The 22,221-nt window shown below is 40.5% G+C and overlaps 2 protein-coding genes across 2 annotated transcripts; one reads left to right on the forward strand and one right to left on the reverse strand.

The window, feature by feature from the left end:
• Positions 1–6,442: 6,442 nt before the first annotated feature.
• Positions 6,443–7,387, forward strand: LOC307258771 (olfactory receptor 1E16-like; the record flags this gene model as incomplete). Its single annotated transcript, XM_080038425.1, has 1 exon — positions 6,443–7,387. The coding sequence occupies one exon, from the start codon at positions 6,443–6,445 to the stop codon at positions 7,385–7,387; it is 945 nt and encodes a 314-aa protein (XP_079894551.1).
• Positions 7,388–10,722: 3,335 nt separating this feature from the next.
• On the reverse strand, positions 10,723–15,218 carry LOC307258670 (frizzled-7-like). Its single transcript, XM_080038302.1, has one exon. The coding sequence runs from the start codon at positions 14,789–14,791 to the stop codon at positions 13,088–13,090; it is 1,704 nt and encodes a 567-aa protein (XP_079894428.1). The 5' UTR covers positions 14,792–15,218; the 3' UTR covers positions 10,723–13,087.
• Between the last annotated feature and the right edge of the window lie 7,003 nt (positions 15,219–22,221).

Raw genomic sequence — 22,221 nt, forward strand, 5'->3', positions numbered from 1 at the left:
CCGTGTGAATAACTGAGGTCAGCCCGGATGCTACATCCATATTATTTACTATCTATGGGTGCGCCAAAGGCGACGCTAATAATGCGATAAAATGTGTGTATGATACGCGCTATGCTTTCGCTGACAGCACTATTAACAATTACTTTGTCAGTTTCACAAAAAACTACAGCTCCTATGAAAACATACAAGTGTGAGAGGGGAAGTACTTAAGTGGTGCCCTTTGACCCGGGTTGGGCAACAAAAATATACCACTCCGCCAATCAGCTGCTCGACTCGAAACTACTGCTGTTTATTCAAGAGACCCAAGAAAACAAAATAAACGGCTGTCTGGTGGCAAATTTAAGCTGTGTAAAAAATCTCAGTTTAGTGTACAATTGAACGGATATATAGGTTTTAGGTTAGCATTTATATATGTGGAGAAAAAACTTTTTTCTTCTGGCCCTGTCTGCAACAGTACAAGGCTGACTTCTGCTACAGCAACATCTCCCTTTCTTATAAATTGGATATCAGAATGACACTGGTGCTTGGGGTGCTAGAAGGCCACAGAGCCCGACAAATGTTCTGCGGTGCATTTGTAAATTGGCCCACCACCTTTCTATATCAAATGTCCCGATGAGGCTCCCACTATCTGCATGAAGCAAAGTTTGAAAGCTGGCCAGGCACAGCTACAGCCTGTTGTTTAAACTCAAAAAACATGTTGTATGTTGGCCTACCTTTTCTTTTCCAAAAATTAGGTGTTAGGACAGGTAATGCTTAATAATTAACCCAAAATAAATCATAGACATTCCATTTTTTCATAGCTTTTAGTACACAGTATCTACCATTCTCTCATTGTAGAGGGAGTTTGTCTGTTGGTCCCAGAGCATAACATCACCAATAGATTGATGTCTTGGGGATATAGATATCTAGTGGACTAATGACCCTGAGGCTTAATCAACATGTATACTCTTTATTTTTGTGTCTCTGTGACATTGCTTAGCAATATAGGGGAGTTACATCAGCACATCTTTATTAGCTGGTCAATAACATGGCGATCTCGTGTGTATTGGCTGAACTCAGGTTGTCTCATAGGAAAGTTGGTTTGTGTCATCATTGTCTCTAGCCACCATTGAGCCAAACTTTCATTAAAGTGTTTGTGTGTGTCACATAAACACCTCAGCAAAGGGACTTAATTAAAAACAATGATTCTTTATGAATCTCGTACCATAAAGTTTAACTTTTATGTATGATATATTTTCTATTATCTTTAGTAATTAAAGGGATAGGTCAGTATTTTTATGAAGACGGAAGTCAGCTTTGTTCTGTTGCCGATGGGGCCAGAAGAAAAACTGATTTTTATTGCTGATTTGCGGGTTGATATGCTGCACTGCACAGGCGCAAGTTAGCGTTGTACCGTAATACATGGCAGAAATATGCTTGAAAAAAGTGCAAAGATACTAGAAAATAAGTTTGACCATAGCAATAAACTTTTTCTTAGATCCTAAGTATTAATCACGATGTTTACAATGTACTTTTGCGTCACAATAGAGGGAGTTACATCAGCAATTCTCTATTATCTGGTCAATTACATGGCAATCCCATGTGTATGGGCAGAACGACTCAGGTTGTCTCATAGGAAATGTGTTGGTTGGTGTCATCATTGTCTCCAGTCACTGTTTAGACAAACTTTGATTAAAGTATGTGTGTGTCACATAGACACACAGGAAAGTACTAAATAAAAACAATGCATCTGGTGTCTGGTGCCATAGAGTGTAACTTTTATGCATTATATATTTATTATTATGTTTATTAATTTAACTATTTTAGTTAGATTTGGACTATGTTTAAAATGTGTTTGTAATTCAAAATGGCCAAACATACTCATACTTTTAAATACAGCTTTGTAGTTTTGTTCTTTTTTTCTCTTAGGCAGCCGCACATACTTTATGGGCCAGTTTCACAGACATGGATCAAGCCTAGTCCTGGACTAAATGGAAGTTTGAATGGAGATTGTCCATTGAAAGATTGAGACAATTTAGTCCAGAACTAGGCTTAATCCATGTCTGTGAATATGTAGTAATAAAGATATTAAAAGGATGACGATTGTATTATCTTCATTTTGTTGTTCATGTTAAGTTGTTGTTGTCATTTCAAATTGTCAAGCATGTCAAAAAAGATCTCTAGTATCTAGATCCCAAGACTGGCCCGTAGACCGGAGCCAGGATCTTAGCCTCATTCAAACCCATACCCATTGACACTCTGTTTTGAGGGACAGGGGACAGGGCCATTGGGATTTGGGATTGGGCCTAAACACAACAATGACCCAACACATTACTAATATCTAGTGAGTATATGATAAGGGGAGTGGAAAACAGGGGAGCAGGTAAATGAGCAGGGTAGCTAAAGGCCCCCCCCCCCCCCCTTCGTGCCTCAATGGTTGAAAAAGCGCCTTAAAGTGCCCTCAAGAGTGGTGAAATCGAGAGGAAATGCCTTATTGACTGCCCTTTTCACGTGGAAAACATGATTGGGTGCCCTCTAGGGTGCCCCTTCATACAATTCATTATGATGATGTGTCCATTAGACCAAGAAAATTCGATTACCTGCTTTAATGAGTGCCCTTCTAGTGCCCTCCTGCCCGTCTGGTGCCCCCATGGTTGAAAAAGTGTTGCTAAAGTGCCCTCTATGGTGGTGAAAATGAGAGAAAGTGTCTTATTGGCTGCCCTTTACACGTGAACAACAATTATTGAGTGCCCTAGGTTGCCCCTCCATACAATAGGCCTAAATGATGATGATGTGCCCTCTGTAGCAAGAATATGGCAAACCGAAAAAACATGTTGTGGTTAGCTAATGAGGTGCAGACGTTCCTCTCTTTGGTAGCCGACGAACGGGGAATGGGACATTGCTTTCATGTGGTGTCGCTATGACAAACAGCTACATCGAGTGGTTCTTAAATCTCCACTGGATAACCAAGCAAAAAGCGGATTAAGAGTATGTCCGTCCGTACGGTACATTTTTTCAGTGTTCAAGATCCGGTCCCCATTCAAGTGTAGGTCATTTCATGCAAGAGAGACGATAATAGTCAGCTATCACCTCAACATGAAGGAAAGCTTCCTTTAATTTTTCCGTACTTGGCTGTCAGTGGTCAAAGACTGTATGGTAGCATCACATTGAATTTTCTCCAGTCTAATTTTTACTTAAATGTTAGTAAAGATGAAAGCAGCAAGGCATCCTCCCTTCTTTGGCTAAAATGTGAAAGTGCACAAACTCATTTTGGTGTTTATTAAGTCACTAGAATAAGGGGAAACAGTGTCTTGAAAGCTAATTTTTTTATGGAGGGGACCCCCAGACCACCCTTTTAATTGTATGAGCCCAAACATTTTTATAACATCTACAACAGTCTTTGATGTTTTGTAACATTACTGTACATTTTATTTAGCTGACGCTGTTTTATCCAAAGCAACTTCCATTAAGTGCATTCAACAATGAAGGTACAAACACAGAACAACAAGAATCACATAAGCACTATAGCTGCAAATAAACCAAACTGCAAAGTGACACAAGTGCTACATGGAGATTTAACAATTCCCCCGAACGGGCCCTTCTCGGCAGCGCTTGCTAAGGTTAGGGGATAGGGCCTTCCAGGCAGCGCTGCCTTTAAGGCTCCGTTTGGGGAACAAAACACCATCGAGTTAGAAAAGCCACTGTGTGCGCTGGTTGGGCCCCATGTTGTCCAGAATGTGCCCTTTTTATTTTTTCGCCCCTGCCCTTCAAACAGTCTGAGTCCGCGACTGGTCATCCTGCCATGCAACCAGATATCTTGCAGTCCAAGCTGGGACACCACACTGTGCTTACTGTTAACTGAGAGGTCATAGGAGAAGCCATCCATGGGGACAAAAGAAGCCCTGCCTTGTTAAGATTTAACTTCGGGTGATATGCAGACAGTTACTTGGCGATGTCAGCAAAACATGCATAGATTCAGGCTGCCACCTGCCAGACAGGGGAAAAGACAGAATCAGTTTGAGTGTCATCTCAACCTTTTTGGCGCTTTTCCATTATATGGTACCGGTTCTACTGTACTCTACTAGCTTTTGGTATTGGGTACTTTTCAAGAGGTCCTTTTCCATTACAGGATAGTACCCATGATAGTACTGCCTCTGTGTAGCTGGTCATCATAATGACGCTAGTGGCTAACGTTAGCAGCAATGCATTTCTACTCAGTCTTCATCAGGCCGATTATTGTCAAAAAAATGTTTTGGAAGAAATAACGTTGATCCTTTACCGCTCAGAGAAACGTTACGTGTCATAGCAGGCTGTTATTGTTTTATTTATTTTTAAATTAACGTTAACAAACATGCAATTGTGGCCCTGTCCAGCTCACATTGGATTTTCTCGTCAGCCACCAATGTGAGAAATGGCTGTATTATCTTGAGGAACCACAGTGTGGTCCAGGATCATGTCTGAAAAGCCAGTTTTGAAAGATAGAACAAAACTGTAAAGAAAGCAAGCTCCAAAAGTTTTACCAGTGCAGTAGCTTTGCTAAACCGTATTGTGCAGGATATGGTACTGATGATGAAGAAAGCAGTTCCCTGAAACCAGGTACGATTTCATAGTGGAAAACCCCAAAAGGCGAGTGAGTAGAGAAGAGTAGAGTAGAGTAGAGTCGGTACCATGTAGTAAGAAAGCACCACAAGTGCTGACAGTTGCGAAAACTGGGAAAGTTCCACCCTTTCCTCTTCCATGCTGTACCGTTAAGCTCTGTTTCAGAACGAGAAACATAAAGGTTTGCACGTGTGTGTGTGTGGTGTGCTGCTGCAACGCCAATAGTAGGGACTTTAAGCAGCGACGGTTGAGTGGACGGCTACGTTGGGCATTTGCAAATGTATGTCATTACCACCTGTTGCCATAGTCCATCGGTTTAAAACGGAAGTTGTAAAGTGTTTTGAAGTTTGAGCACTACGCCAAAGGCAAATCTAAAATTGCTGGATCAGTTCATATCGTACAGTAAAACAACTCCTCATTTGACAATAAATCGTCTCCTAACGGTTCTTAAGCACATGTCAAAAGCCCTCAGGCCACTAAGAGACATTGCTGCCAAAATGTGCAAATTGAAGTTATGTTCAGTAGCAAGTAGCCGTTGTGAGTTGCTTAACGTTAATGATATTATAAATGAATAGTAAGGCTGTTGGACTGTTGTTCTTTCATGTTGTTTTAATGCCCATGTTAGCAAATGCCTAATAATGTGAACGCGTGAGTGTGGGCAACATTATATGCCACCTCCAGGGTTTTGGGGGTCGCAGGCTGAAAAGTTTGGATCCCCTGGTCTAGGAAACACACTTGTTTAAGACAGTCATGAGAGGACACGTTAGATATTCCCATATGAAACACTCAGACGTGCAGGAATGCTGTTGCATCTGATGAAACAATGGGATGTGTTGATTATACACTTGACAGTTGCCAAAAAGGATGTACCTCTGTATTCTTGGCTTGAAAACAAAGTAAGAAAAGTTCACCAAATGTAAACATTCAAAAATGTAATGTTTTTGATATTTTATAAACATTCTTCGGCTGGTATTAGCAGTTAAAAAAAAATTATTTGAGGATATGCCCCTTGAGATGTAGCATCTCGTTCCCGAGAGGGTCCTCAGAAAAACATACAGTAACTACAAATACAATACACAAAACAAACTATTAAAGACAAACACAAACTTATACATTCACACTTGAAGCTTTGTAAAGAAGTGATTGCTCTGGGTGAGAAGGGCAAATTATTCCAATTTGAAGGTGCTTTAAACTTAAATGCTCGTCTCCCAACTTCTTTAAATATTCTAGGAACAACAAAAAAAGGTTGTTGAGTGTGTCTGAGTGAATATGATGAAGTAAATGAAACTAGAAGCTGCTTGAGGTAAACAGGATTATTAAAATGAATGCATTCAAAGACAAATAGCAACCAATGAAAACGTCTCCTCGAGTTACCAGGAAGCAATTTGAGTCTATCATACATCGCCCTCTAGTGTTGCCCAACCAAGCGCAACTAAGTGTATAAGGTTCGGCAGAGGCTTTTGCCTTCAGTTGGGAGGGTAGTGGCAGACACCTGGAGGCTTTCATAGTATATGTCAGATACCAGTGATCTTGGCTCATATGGTTAAAATGGGAATTTTAATTGATGTGCATTTACTGTATGCTTAATTTTGTTCTATGATTATTCACATTTAGAATCCTTACAATGTGTCATAGGTGAGTAAAAAGAAACTTTTCAAATGTGTGAAATCCAGATTCACAAGCATTCGTTCTTTGTAAATCTGCATCACAATCCATTATCCAAATAAGCAAAGGCATATCCTTTATGACCATAATCAATGTAGCTTTGTTTTTTTTAACAGTGTGGTGAATCACTCTGTGTGCAGTTGCACATTAGTGTGTAGAGTAGTGTTGTTCTTTACTGTGTATTTTTCTAAGGAAAAACATGTTTTCACTTACTTTAGACCAGAACTCAACTGAGATTGTGTATTTTGTGCTGAGTGCTTATGGTAACATTGGACAGTCAAAATACCTGTATTTCAGCATAATGCTTATATGGTACTTCTCAATATGTTTAGCCAACACATTCCTCATTATAGTCATATATGCAGACAGAAACCTGCATGAGCCTATGTATATATTACTATGTAATTTATTTGTGAATGAAATCAGTGGCAGCACATCACTGTATCCTCTTATGATGTCACAGATGTTTTCAGATACCCATGAAATCACCCTGCCATGGTGTTTCACCCAGATGTCTTATATCTACACATCTGCTTCTGTTGAGTTTTGCAGTTTAGCAGCCATGGCCTATGACAGACATGTCTCTATCTGTTATCCTTTACACTACAATGTCATCATGAACACAAGGAGAGTAGGTATGATCATTCTGCTTGTATGGATGTATTCATTTCTTAATGTGATATTGATCTTTTCATTCCTTGTTGGTTTGAATTTTTGTGGAAATGTCATGAACAAAGTGTTTTGTGACCCCCACTTAGTAATGAAACTTGCATGTTCAGTTTCAATACGAACCAGCATATCGGACCTGCCTTTTGCCATTGTGACTGTTGTTATCCCATTTAGTCTGATTACAGTCTCATACATGAAGATAGTGGCCGTTTGTCTGAATGCCTCTAAAGAAAGCAAGCAAAAGGCCATCAGCACCGTCACACCTCAGATTGTCTCAGTGACAAACATGTTTTTGGGCACCCTTTTTCACTTTGTTGATTCAAAAATAGATATGCCTATTTTACCCACTAAACTACGCATTATTTTGAGTGTGTATCTCCTGATTTTCCAACCTATGATCACCCCCTTTATGTATGGATTTAAACTACCGAAGATAAGACAATCATGTAAAAGATTTTTGTTTCAGAGAAAATAAATAGGCCTATGTTTCTTCATGTTGCAAGCGTTAAGAGTTTTTTTTAAATCTCTGTTCTGTGGTTAAAAGCAATTGTATTTGTCTCCAAAGTGTGTTTTAAAAACATAGACACAAATAAACCAATAAACAGACTAAAATGTTCAATGTAAAATGTAGGATCTAAAAATATCCGACGTTGGTGTCTCCAACTGCAACTGTTGAAAAGCTGTTCCAGATGACAGTATACAGTGCTCTACTAGTGCTCAATAACTTCACTGGGTACCTTTTCTTTTTACAATGCTTTGCAAACACAAGTACACAATTTTAATGCCCACGCAATAAGACCTATTCTCAAAGCACTTGTCAAATAAGTAGATTTATATGCTTACATGGGTCAAAATTAGTAGAGGAAAAAAGTAATTTAAACTGTGAAGATTGTGTCATTATAAATCATAACTTTGAATCAGTTCTGAGTTAGAAACAGTAAGAGGCCTTATCTCTTAATAATCCGAGGAGTTCCAGCTGGAGCGCTCTTGTTTTGCAAAGGAGATCTATGAAATTTAAAAAATATCAAAACACTCTCTAACATAGTGATTTAATGCTAACACTTTAGGATAGTCCCATTCATAGGCCACAGTTATTTTTACTTTAGGCTATCTGAAAGACATGATGTGGATCGTCAGAAAAACTGTTATAATAACGATGTTTGAGTGATGACCAGGTAGGCCTACATGAATTAAATCACTGAACAAAAGTTTGGAAGAAAAATTAAAGCGTGCATAAATGTAACAAAGTTGATAATATGATGTAATATAAAGTCAGAACAAGTTACTTGACTGAATGTAAAAAAGAAAAGAAAAAAATTGTATATTTGTAGTTGTGGCCACCAGAGGTCAGCATCAGATAAGAATGTTAATGAGTAATCTCCATCCTGGAACTCCGCTGATTTTACACATCACACTCAGCCTTCATGTCATTTGGAGTATAACTAGGGGGCAAAACCCCTTTTTTTTTTTTAAACAGACATGGAGCGTTGTAAAAGGTTGTTCACCAGAAATGATATCAAGGACCTTCCAGGATCCCAACCTGGGTGGACAACCTGGTTAACAAGCTGCTGGAAAGCTATAGGGTGCCGACATAGAGCAAATCAGAACCACTGTTTAAGCAAATGGGGGTGGGCTAATAGGGAATTTTTTAAACTTATAGATATCATTATGGAACTTTGCAAGTTGATTACTGACATTAAAACAACAACTTGTTGTATTACAGTATTTTCCAAAAAGTTTGAATAAATATGAAAAATCATCAATAACTTACTAATGATGCGTAAATTTGCATATCTGCAAAGCCCTAAAATCTAGATGTTGGACAAAAGCTGAGTCAATTTGTTTTTAAATTTTGAAAACAAAACAAGTGTCCAACTGCCTGAAGCTTTTCCTAATCACAGTGCAAATTTGATCAATAACCCATAGAAAATGAATTTTTACACTGTTTTTTCCAAGGGAATGTCTAGCCGTTTCCTAAAATACCAGCTGGAGACTCCAAAAGGACACTTTTGGTCCATGGCACATGAAATGTAACTGTGTAAAAAATTTATTTTCTATGGGTTATTGATCAAATTTGAACTGTGATTAGGAAAGGCTTCAGGCAGTTGGACACTTGTTTTGTTTTCAAAATTTAAAAACAAATTGACTTTGTTTTCCTCCAACATCTAGATTTTGGGGCTTTGCAGATATGCAAATGTACGCATCATTAGTAAGATATTGATGATTTTTCATATTTATTTAAACATTTTGGAAAATACTGTAATACAAAAAGTTTTTGTTTTAATGTCAGTAATCAACTGGCAAAGTTTCATAATGATATCTATAAGTTCAAAAAATTCCCCATTACCCCATCCCCATTCACCCCCATTCACTTAAACAGTGGTTCTGATTTGCTATGTCGGCACGCTGTAGCTTTCCAGCAGCTTGTTGACAAGGTTGTCCACCCAGGTTGTGATCGTGGATGGTCCTAGATGTCATTTTTGGTGAACAACCTTTTACAATGCTCCATGTCCATAAAATCACTTTGCCCCCTGGGTAGTAGGCTAAACAACTATGTAGCTCTTGTAATAGGCCCATGCTTCATACCTTATGTGGGGGGCTGTATTGTACACCGTGTCATTGCAAAATGAACAACAAAATGCAGCCACAATCCTGAAGGTGCCTGTTATAAATACAAGTATGTAGAAAAAAGAAGGCAAAAAATATATACATAACTATAAGTAATATCCTGACTATTAAAATATATAGGCTAAAATAAAGTAGAAACATAAGTGAATTTCAAATATTAAACCAATACTGTAAATATTTTAGTGTATTTGTAAATAGTAAATATACATTTTAAGTCCAAGGATTAAAAGTCTAGCTGGGTTTCCTATATCCAGCTACAATTACATGAAGGAGCAGAGTAATGCAGTCATTTTGTCAATACAATGGGCTCTTTATGTCCTGCACGTTTTCAACATCAACGATGATTTGTCCTCTCTTTTCTCTCAGGATTTACCATTTGTGTACTTCTACTTGTGTTTCTGTAGAGGATGCTGTTGTATCACAATACAATATGTTCAGGAAGGAAGCAGTGGATTTCCATGGCAGAATCAAATGAACTCCAATGCAAAATGCTGGTATATGTTTGTGTACAACATATTGATATGTGCAACCTTCCTCATACAACAGATATGCCAGGAAAATAGCAACACTACTAAGAAGTATCTTAAGAACTATTGTCAGGAAGTTATGTTGCTCATCAACAGGCTACACAGACTTAGCACTAAGTGAAGTTGTACAAAATGTACTGTATATTTACAATAACTTGTTATTTAATGAGTGGCACAGAACAGCATTCTTCCTTCTAGAATAATAATAAAACTGTGCAGATAATAAAGGTTTAATGTCGATAACATTGAGGATTTAAGGACTCGTGTTGTTCACCTTTGGCCGAATGTCCTGCTAAGCAGCATCACAATGTTGCCTGTGTGTTGTCTCTAATGTGTCTAAGGTCATGTGTTTAGTATTTTCACTGGCGTACCATGCGGTTCAGGCAATAAGTGAAAGCAGTGAGGGACAAAATTGGTTATGGGTGGTTAAAAAGAAAAGACCCAAGCGTCTATCCACACCCTTGCTTTTACTTCTGCTGCATCATTAAACAATAAATAATGTGCAAATGTTGGCAAAACAATCTGCACTCAAGGTTCACTTACTCTGAAATTAAGATTGGTTTTGTAAACTGCTGTTTCCAAGGTCACACACTTACTGTGAAGCTCAAAGTGCGCATGACTTCATCTCTGAACACAAACCACAGGGATCGCCAAATTACAAACCTTATCGCTTTTATTCAAACTGTACACATACAAGAGGCTTATCTCGTTAAAAAAAAGTAAAAAAAGACAAAAATGAGTATCCCCATAAATACAGTACGTCTTTAAAAACAGGCTGCGTTTACTTGGTAGTTTGCTTATGTTCCAATAACAATAAAACCCCACACACTCATAATCCTTCTGAAATCTTAGTACAAGACAAACACACCAGTCTGGTATCATCTACACTGGCAGATCTCAGCTGCCCGAAGACAATTACACAGAATACTTTTGCCTTTTTAGGTAAAAACATGATGTACGAGAGATGACTCGTGTAGTGGATCGTTGCCCTGTTGCCAAACTTAATCCTACATACGAGTGTTAACCAGGGGTTGAGGTATGAAGTGGGAAATGTGACATTCCTTGTATACACAGCACTTTTAACAGTTTACTATAATTTGCACGTAGTGTATATTTTCTACATGGTCATAATGTTTAGCTTTTTCTGTCATTGCTGGAGGTGTTCCCATTTGTCATGTACATGTGACAACGTAGAGGAAATTCTCTATAAGAAACAAAAGCGTCTGGCAATCACTTGCAGCTGTCTCAGCTCAGGTTTCACCACACGATCTCCTACTGATTGTGTTATTGAGTGAGAGACAAAAAAAAAATTAGATTTTCTGATTCAGTTCGAATAACTGGCATTGGCATACAACAATGAGTTACCAACGGGACTTAATCACTGGCTCAATCTTAAAATACACAATTGGGTTGTGTTATTTTATTGATCCAAGCATTTAGTTTACAGGTTCAGCTTAAATTGTATTAGATTTTTCCGATTGTTTAAAGTGAATATATGATTGTGAACAGCTCACTAGTCAACATGGATGTTTAACGTCACCAGCAAAGATAAACAATGTTGTTGTAATAACCTGCTATATTATCACCAGTGATTCTCTCACTTCTGCTTAACACTCAATGCACACTCTCTCAAAATAAAAAAAACATTCCCACAAGGCTGTGACCTCTGACCTCTCTCCTGGTGTTTCCATGGTTTAAAACATCAAACAAAAGTCCTGTTTTCAGACGCTGAGAAAATAAACGCAGTTGCTCCGGGTTTTGAAGGCTTTAGTAAGGTTGCCCCCGAGACGCAAAATAAAAAAAATCCATAAAACAGTAAAATGTTCACTCTGCTCTTGAAAACCATTCAACGCTACGAGTGAAATTATAAATGATATTAAGATAAATTCATTTACACTGGGTAGAATACAGGTGTGAATGTGTAGAATCATCCTAATCCATGGTATAATGACATGTAAAAACATGAGCAACCACTTCCAGCCCGTACCGATTAAATGTGGAGCCTTGAAATGGTGCTTTGGATGCCTTAAAAGCTTAAAAAGTATTTTTGATGGAAGGGGGGGTCCAACAGTTGGGAGACCACACAGAGGGACAAACAATGAGCTGTTGTGTCTTCATAGCAAAGAGTGGAGGCCCCGGTGTGTGTGTGTGTGTGTGTGTGTGTGTGCGTGTGTGGTCTTTCTCACCGTTTTGATCCAGGTCATCCTGTGATGAGTCAGTCATTTTTAACACTTTTAACCTTTAGGATAGTTGTGCAAATATTACATAACTTCATTCACCATCGGAGCAAACACTCAACAGTCTGAACAATGTTAAAAATAGAGTAAAAAAAGCCACTTGGCACATAATGGCAGAATCTCGAGTTGATGTGTGATTTCTCAGATTAACAGACGAGATTGTACTCTGCAATATCTAACATGTGTGTTAATACATTTCAGTTTTAAGCTAAAAACCAGAGCAACTTGAAATGTACATGTATAGTCCAGGCAGTCAGGGTTGTGTGGCTGCTGTAGGGATCAAACCATTGACCTGTTGGCTGCAGTGTGGTCAGAAGGCCACGCTGCTTGAGCCATCAGTGTTTTCCGTTACAGTTTTGTCCAGCAAGAAACTCCCACCGGAGAATATAGGAATTACATTCAAATTGTAATATTGAGGAAGATATAAATCAATAATATGTAGAGAGTTTCATATACTAAAGTCATCAGTCTGGCATTTACAGTCCAGGGACCACTATGGCCTTTTCCACCAGTTCATAATCCAAAGAGCAAATGCAGAGCATGTGTGCTGTCCGATGATGATGGAGGAAAAAAAGAAATATTGAAAATACATCCAACTTCTATCGAATATAAAGTTTGGCTGTGTGTCCGAAAGCATGAATTGCAATCACAACCTAAAAAGACAAGGATCAAATGAAAAAATATGTCCAAAAATTGTTTAAAAAAATGAAAGCTATTTGACCTCTTTTCCATGGTTTTTTAGTTATATCCAAAGCTCTGGTGTCTTCTCATCCTTTTGAACTTTTACACCGTGGTCTCTCCATGGTTACCGTTGCTAAGGCGCTTGTAGAAACTCCGCCACGACTGGAGGGTCTTCCCGGACCAGACCCAGAAACCCGAGGTGATCCCGACGATCATGGTCATCAGGTATTTGATCATGAACACGGTGAAGTCCGGGGTCATGGGGGCGAAGTTGTGAGCCGGACAGGGCACGGCGAAGCGCTTGCAGGTCTGCATGTGCCAGGTGCGCTCCCAGTGCTCCCGGAAGGCTTGCTCGTAGAAGTAACATGCTATCACTATGGTGGCCGGTACCGTGTAGAGTACACTGAACACGCCTATGCGAACCATCAGCCTCTCCAGCTTCTCCGTCTTAGTGCCGTCGTGCTTCATGATGGTGCGGATCCGGAAGAGGGACACGAAGCCGGCCAATAGGAAGGACGTGCCGATGAACAGGTAGACGAAAAGAGGAGCCAGTACAAAGCCTCGGAGGGAGTCCACGTTAAAGATGCCCACGAAGCACACGCCTGTCAGCACGTCGCCGTCCACCTGGCCCATGGCGAGGATGGTGATGGTCTTGATGGCGGGGACAGCCCACGCAGCCAGGTGGAAGTACTGGGAGTTGGCTTCAATGGCCTCGTGGCCCCACTTCATGCCGGCAGAGAGGAACCAGGTCAGGGACAAAATCACCCACCAGATGGAGCTGGCCATGCCGAAAAAGTACAATACCATGAAGAGGATGGTGCAGCCCTCCTTCTTGGTCCCTTGAGCCACAGTCCTATAGCCCTCGTCCTTGAATTTGTCCACACACACCACTTTGTCCTCCAGGAAAAATCCGGCGGCGTATGCCACCGCCACCATGAAATAGCAGCCTGACAAGAAGATGATGGGCCTCTCGGGGTATCTGAATCGCCTCATGTCCACTAGATATGTCAGCACCGTGAATAAGGTGCTCACACAGCACAGGATGGACCAGATACCGACCCACAAACGGCCGAATTTGACCTCGTCCTCCCGGAAATACATGATCCCTGTGGGTTTGGTGGGCTCACATGGGGCGCCACAGTCCTTCACCCCCATGAATTTGTAGCCCAGGTAGGTCGGCACCTCCAGCTGCAGAGGACAGGAGAACTGGTTGCCCTGGTTGTGCGTGGGCGGGCGGTTGGGTCGGCCCATGTTCGGTGGAAGGGTCATTGCTTCGGGAGCATACGGGGAAGACGAGGAGGCCGGGCTGCTGGGTTCGGAAGTGTTCTGGCCCACGCAGATCTCACCGGCTCCGTGGACGGGGAAAGCCTCGCAGCGGAGCCGCTCGGGCCACTGGAAGCCGAATTTATTCATCAGGGCTTCACATCCCTGCCGTGCACGCTCACACAGGGAGCGACACGGGGGGATGGCCTGCTCCAGCACTGTGCACACCGGCGCGTACATGGAGCAGAGGAAGAACTTTAAGTCCGCAGAGCACTGGACCTTCACCAGCGGGTAGAACTGGTGCACTTCCAGTCCGGCGTCCTCCTGGTTCGTGTGGCCCAGGAGGTTCGGCATGATGGTCTGGTTGTAGGCGATGTCGGTGCAAAGCGGGATGGAGATGGGCTGGCAAAAGCCGTGTTCCGGAATGGATATGCCGCTCTCGCTGTTGTAATTCTGAGCAGAAGTGGCTGGGAAGGACAGCCCGCACACCAGCCACATGATCCGCAGCAACACAGAGCCAGTGGTGGACCTGGCCGCCGCCATAGTTGAGGAGGAGGGGGGAGGGTTGGAAAAAACTTTGATCCAAGTAGGGCGACTTGAAAACGGTCGAAAAGCGAAGAAAATCTGCAGTAAGTGTCGCAACACTTGGCTTGTAGTCCGAATAAATCGACTGGGAATGGTCGTAATCGTCTTTTCTTCGTTTTTTATGAAGATAAATCCAAGTGAAACGTTCGTCGTGTCATGACTTCTTAATGGTCTTTGTAAGTGACTCCAAGCAGTCCACTCTCACTCCCGATCCGGCGAAAATAGCGCCTAAAGTCCCATTTTCTTGAAGTAATGCACAACCAAATTTCTCCGGCGCGTCAAACACTCGAGCGTTGTCGCTTTAGCGCAAAAGAAGGAGCATTTGGAGCTTAAAATGGCTTAAATTTCCATCGTTTTTCGACTTGACTTCATACAGAGCGACGGTTCAAATGCTGAGCGGTTGGAAGTCCAGAGGCTCGCTCTCCTCACTCCGTGCAGATTCCACCGGTTTCCAGGCGCCCCCTCCATTCACAAGACCCTCCGACAAAACGCAGGGCGCCTTGAAACCGAGGCCGCGTCTCAGCCAATCCTAGCGTTTGTTTTCCTACAGCACTCGTTCATGATTGGCCTTTACTCCCTATCGGAGACAATGTGTTACAGTAATTACATTACACCAGAGATTTCCATTTTTCTGGTAAGGATTTCAGAAAAAACTTGAACGTATTTGCGATTTTCAGGAAAATGTAAATGTCATAGCCCGTAGATGGTGGTGCGGCTACAATGTTTTAGCGTACCTTTTGGCATTGGCCTACATAAAAAGAAAGAAAAAAAGAACCAAAAGAAAAAGGATAGAATCACATAAACACATTTGTCAAATTCTTCTTGGGATTCATGTTTTGTGGTAGGCTCTATTGATATTGAACGAGTTATGCTCATGTCCTATTTATTGAAAAACAAACTGTGCTAGAACAGCCTATGAGTGCAGTGTTAAAATTTATTTTTAAGTTAACTTTTGCTCAAATAGGCCTATAGTGTGTTGCTTTGGTCGAGAAGAGAACAGCACAAAGTCTATGGAGTATAGGAAACAGGGGACATTTTAAATAAGGTGCATGAACATAGTCTGCACACATCTCATATGTGTATGCCTTTCAAATCATTATTGTTTACAAATGGCAATTCATTAACAATGAAGTCCCATTGTCATGCATTTCATTTCATTTAACTTTTATTTATCCTCGAGAGACCAATTGAGGGGTGACCCTCATTTTCAATGGTGTCGAGTTCAAACAAATTCCAAGGAAAAACAACAATGCATACACAATATTCAATGCAAATACATCAAATACACAACAACAGGTGAAGAGAAGAAAAAACAAAAAACAAAAAAAACAATTGAAACATTTACATAGTGGTGAAGAGTGCATACAACCAAAGTAAAGATTGCTCCTCTTGGCACACAAAGAAATACATCAAATACACAACAAGCTGATAAAGAGCCAAGACCATTGAAACATTTAGACAGCAATGTAGAATGGCCGAAATTAAAGTGAAATGGGTGAAAGTACAATATAGCTTAAAGGTGCATTGTGTAATATGACATCATCAAGAAAGTTCTTGAAAATTCTAGAAAGTTCTAGAATGCAACGCTCCCTGGGTAACCCCACCCCTTTTGAATAATAACAGAAGCTACAGTGGCCTTCAAGGACAAGAACAATTCTAAATTATAAACAATGCACCTGATGACATTCCAACTATGACGCTTCCAACATGGCGGCACCAAGGCCTTGGTCCAAGGTATAGGGAAATATGGACATATATGAGACCCTTTCTAAGGGAAAAAATTATAATTCTAAAAGAACAATTTAGCTATTATGCACTAAATTAGACGTACTTATGGATATTATAATTATTTTCTACAAAGTCTGCTAGGAAATAAAACCCAAAATTCTACACACTGCAGGTTTAATTAAAACAGTTACAGGTAGAGTTTGGCAGATTTAAGAAAATATGTCTAAGCTTGTACAAAATCCATGTTTTTTTAATATAACAACAGCATAAACCCTATTGTTCCATTAATTGATTTCCCCCTCTATTTTATGCTGTGTTTATGTCTATTTAGTTCAAAGCTTTTTGACGGGCGCAGAATTTTAGTGTGCAGCTGTGAAGCTGAGCTCTCTGTATCTCCTCACAGAATCCCCACACTCACAGTCCCTCTCTGTGTGCAGGACATGTAAACACATTGCAGCACAGAGAGCTAACTACATAAAACCCAAATGGATGCCAGCCTGTTAACCAGTCTACCACAGCAAGTACCGCAAGTACCTGTTGCTGTATGCTGCTTAAAGGGGTTTCATTGCAAACAGTCAGATGCTGCTCTTGAACTGATTTGTATCGCTCTGTGGGACTAACCAACAGTCAAAGCAGCAGTAATTTGGATTGACAGCATGATCGATCGTCCCACAGGCGACCAAGTGTGGGAGGTGCGGGAGGTTCCTGCTGGGGCCCTGCTGCATTTGGTGTGTTTCTACCCCAATTGGGACAAAAGAGGGTGGGAGTAGGTTGGGGTGGGGGAAGGGACAGGAAGAAGAGAGAAGGTCGAAGAGGGCAGGGGGAGAAAGAGAAGGAGAGGGAGCAGGAAGGGAAGCCAAGCCAAAAGGAAAAGTCAGAGGAGTTCCCAGCTGTAAACTGGCTCACAAAAAAAGAAGACAGATGAGGTTGAAATGGCAACAAAAAAGAGTTTAGACAGACACCAAACAGATATACATCTAAAAACTGATTGAGGCAAAACATCATTCCTATAGTCCTAAAGAGTCTTTGTGCTGCTTGTGGTTGACCTTAGTGCTAAAAAGACTAGAGGGCTAGGCTGAACTTTCTGAGACAGTCAGGGACTACTTTGTCTCATTCAGCACCTAAACAAATCAAAATGACATGCTCAATGCCCAAAGTTCTGGGCCCCTTTTACATTATTCCACTAGGTCAAATTCTGCAAAAATCATGAAATCAACTAGATTTGCAGACACCTAGAGTTATTTTTCTCATCAACTACAACCCCATAAAGAAACTAGATTGAACAAATACAAGACACACATACCTAAACCTACAATACAGTCAAGACAAAATGCTCATATTCACTGATTAACTAAATTCTTCTTATGTTATCATGGCACCAGATCTCAATTTTAATATCCAAATCAAGTCATTAAGTGTGACTATACTGTTATCATAGCAAGGATCACATGCCTTGTCAACATGTCTTTGTTCTTTCTTTTTTCTTTTTTTTTAGCACAAAGGCCAGAGAAATCAACACAAAAACCTGAGCTGATTGAGATTAATGCTGCTAAGGCCATAACAAAAACAAAAAAAGACAGATGTGTATCTCGGCTCTCACAAATGGAATTCTGGGACATGCTTCGGGCTCTTTCAAAACCCATTAAAGTATGGGGTTGAAGGGGAGTTTGCCTGGGGTGTCCACACTTTTTGACAGCATGCATCTTGGACTTCCAGGACATCTACTGTTTACCTGCAGAGGCCATTTGTTGCATGATTTTGTCCTTTTGCATATCTCAATGTTTCCAGTCTGTTTAAACTCTGCACAATCAAATCAGAGGGTAGAAAGACGAAATAAAACTTTAACAGTAAAAAATGATTTACAAGGAAAACTTTATGACCAGCTTTAAGAGGCCTGTTTTACAAATTCAGGCAGATACATGACTTTTTTTAATGAAATATGTCTAAAACCTTATTGGCATGGTGAAGCAGGGAAATCTAATTAGCAGCTGTGTTGTTTTCAGTCCGTAAACTCATCCTATGTTCTATTATGATCAATGCACACTGACCTCAATCTCCTCACACTCAGCAGCAATATGTTGATTACTGAAAAGCAGATCATATTGATTAGCAAAAGCGGTGGAGGTTGGTCCACCGGAAGCATGACAATAAGGTGTCTGCTTGTTAACTGGCTGTAAGCTTTTCCAACAGGCGTCTTTTCACGTTAATAAACTAACTTCTTCAGGGTTTGGCTATTAAAGAAATTGATTAAGAATGGTGTGAGTACAATGATTTCCCAGGAGAGCATTGGAAAAATCACTATGTGGGTGTCACAACCTGCAAAACTAGTGATATGAGATACTACGGAAGGATGGAAGCAAGTATTGATAGATAGACGGGTGAGTGGATGGGTTTTTGGGGATGTGAGAGCTATGATCAATGAGCCCACCAGGCAACAAATCAAGAAAAGGCTGATATGGCTCATAACATCATTATATATTCTATGTTTTCAAATAAATAAAATTATAATTAATCCCACCATGGCAAATATATACCAAATTACAAATGCATTATGTAAGACCAAAGTCCTTATATGTGTAAAACAAAAATGTCAGTTACGTATTTTTTGGTTTGTTTTTAATCAAGATTAAATTATATAAAAACCGTATCATACATCACAATGACATCCTGCTAAAATATGATGGAGGATAAAAATCAAAAACACCAGTTTATCACATGAAAATTGTGGGTGGCAGTTAATTTTTGTGAGAAAGAACCCTTGACATCCATGTAAATCTGGGATTTACTTAGACATTATTAGTATTTATACTGACATGGCTATTTTATTTTATTTCATTTTGTATTTTATAACAAATGCTCATAAGTTTTGCTTTAGAAATGGCATTGGTTTACATTTGGAGCAGGAGTCTGGTTGATGACTGCAGGCCAATGTTTGACGACCAGTAATTAAGAAGATAATCGTTGCTGCTGTCATGCAGTCAATTTATTCAGAGTTTGATGGTTAAACCTCTTAAAACCAGACTGACCATGGCTGCCATGAAGACTGTAACATTTTCACCCATTTACTGACACAAGCACAAGCATGAAAACACATACACTATATTCAAATGTTCAGTTAAGTGGGCTTGAAATGACTTTGATCCATCACTCACACTTTTCGTTCCTCCCTGCGGTGTAAGACGCAGCAGTCAGTCGCTGCACCAGGTCAAATGGGCGCACTTCATCATCTTAAACTGTAGCTGTTTGTTTGTGTGTGTGTACTTATGTAGATAGTGTCTGCAGTGGTCAAGCAGATGTGGGCAGTCCAGCAGGCTTCCAGACAGGCATTCACTGTTTGGACTGTGGTCTGCTGCAGCTGGACATCTGCTGGAGAGAGAGAGAGAGAGAGAGAGGAAAAAAAGTGTTACACAAACGACATCTAGATTTACAGTAGACCAAGGTGAAATAAACACAACAGCAAAGATTCTGATGGTTTGGACTGTGCTTGCTCAGTTCAAGGGTAGCCAGAAGCGTGACCGCCATGCAAAGTATTTGAGCCACCGTGTGAAACCCAATACTGAACAACTATTTAGATGTGGATAGAGGTGGAAAAACACAAGCTTATTTTGTTTGGTCGGAGGAGGTTTTCAGATTTGAAGATGGATTACAGAAGAGATGTTGGCTGACAAAGTCGGTCTGACCAGCATTAAGTGTTTTTGAGGCCTTTTAAAGCACATTGTTTGTTTATTCAGTTGCTGTGGCACTTTGTACTGCTATGTACTGTTTTAATATAATTGCAAAGGGTGTTAGCTTTGACATTTTAAATCCTTATTTATTTCCGCTATGAGTCTGGTTACTTCAGATTAAAGCAGCTATAGGGAACATTTAAATATTACAGTAACAGGAATTCACATGATGACTTATATGTTGCTTTCAGTGACAAACCCACAAAGACTTTTAATCCGACTCTAGAGCTCCCCTAAGCTTGGCGGAGCTGTTTGGGACTAAATAAACTAAAATTGACCTGACTCGACTTTCAGCTCATTGTTAAGCTGTCTGGCCTGCAATCTTTACTGTTTTAGTTCACCCTAGTTTCTGGTCACAGCAGGCAGCAGTTTTCAGTGAAAACGCTCTGATAAAACTGTGCCATCCCTACCCTACACTAAATGACTGTCAGACACAGTTAGCAACTATCTAGCGAACATGAAGCATCAAGCCACTAAAAAAAACGTGAGTGTCCCTGAGAAATTGGTATATAGCAAAGCAGAGCTAAAAGGAGAGTGGCTAAAGCCTATTGCATTCATCCGATGGACACAAACCCCACTCCAAATGAATACTAATGTTTATTGGTCAATATCTGCTGGATGTATAATTAAGCAACTGCTGCCTAACATGACCGCCATATCAACTTAAAAGGGCATGCTTTCTTAGTGTTCAAGGAAACGCACATTTTTTTGTATAGGCTTCTCCGTTTCAGCAATAAGGCGACTGAAACTGCTTTAACTAAAGCATGAAAGAAACCCACTATAAAAATGTATTTAAATATTAAATATAACAATTATCGTTATAATACCAAGATAATAGAAAATAAAAACAAGAATAAGACAGGTTTGAAATACAAGAAAAAATTGTATTATAGTGTAATGTATGAGTATATGAGAGTTGCAGAATCTAACTCCCCGCATAAATAGACAGCCACTCCACAACCAAAAACTCAAGGTAAATAGAAAGAGGTACGTTATCAAGGTGAGGCCAGCAGCCGCAGAGAGAGGTAGTCATGGCAACAACAATGGAGGAACGGAGAAATAGCAGGCAACAGCAGCCAACATGCTGAAACATAGTGGGAAAGTGAGTTACCTCGGACTAAGGAGAGATGACATCACATCTGGATGAGTGAGGGGTGTGGAAAATGGCAGCTTTAAAGCTTGCTGTGAATGGTGCAACATATGAAAAAAGACTAATTCTACTGTTCCATTCACTTCACGTATCTTCATAGAGCTGTCTCCTGCCTGCTTTCCTTGTCTGTCTGTCTATGTGTGTGTGTATGTGTGTGTGTGTGTGTGTGTGTGTGTGTGTGTTTGCGTGCGCGTGATTATGTTTGTGTGAGAGAGACAGAAAGAGTGTGCACGTGTGTCTGCATTAGGGGTTAGTATATATATAGCATTATAGAAGTATGTGTGGGACTGAATGGGGGGAGGGGAGATAGACCTTAAGAAGTTAGCAGAGAGAGAGGGAGGGAGAGAGAGAGAGGAATGCAGGCAGCTGGTTTGTGTCTGTCAGTGCAACACAGAGAGCCCACAGTACTGGACTACTCACAAACACACACACACACACACACACACACACACACACACAGTGATGAAAGAACGGTTTATTTGGACCAGCAGAGTGTGTGCTCGGTCCAGTGGCGGGCAGCAGGAAGCTCACAGGCTGACATCTCAACTACTCGGACAAAAACTCCATACGGGCGCGTGTCGTGTGGCCATTAAAAACACAGCAGTAAATTACACTCAAAGTGTTGCATGGGCAAGGAAACTTAAAATCACATCAAATGCAATGTCAAGGTTAGCATGGTGTGAGTATAAGTCATATTTTTTTGTTTTTATGCTCCTGACACAGATCTGTGGACTGAGGCAGACTGATCACTCTAAGAGATGCTCAATTTACAATGCTAACATGCT

Source organism: Ammodytes marinus (assembly GCF_949987685.1).
Source record: "Ammodytes marinus genome assembly, chromosome: 12".
NCBI lineage: Eukaryota > Metazoa > Chordata > Actinopteri > Uranoscopiformes > Ammodytidae > Ammodytes > Ammodytes marinus.

Coding starts and splice junctions, on each gene's coding strand:
- LOC307258670 (XM_080038302.1), bottom strand. CDS start 14,791: ATGGCGGCGGCCAGGTCCACCACTGGCTCTGTGTTGCTGCGGATCATG.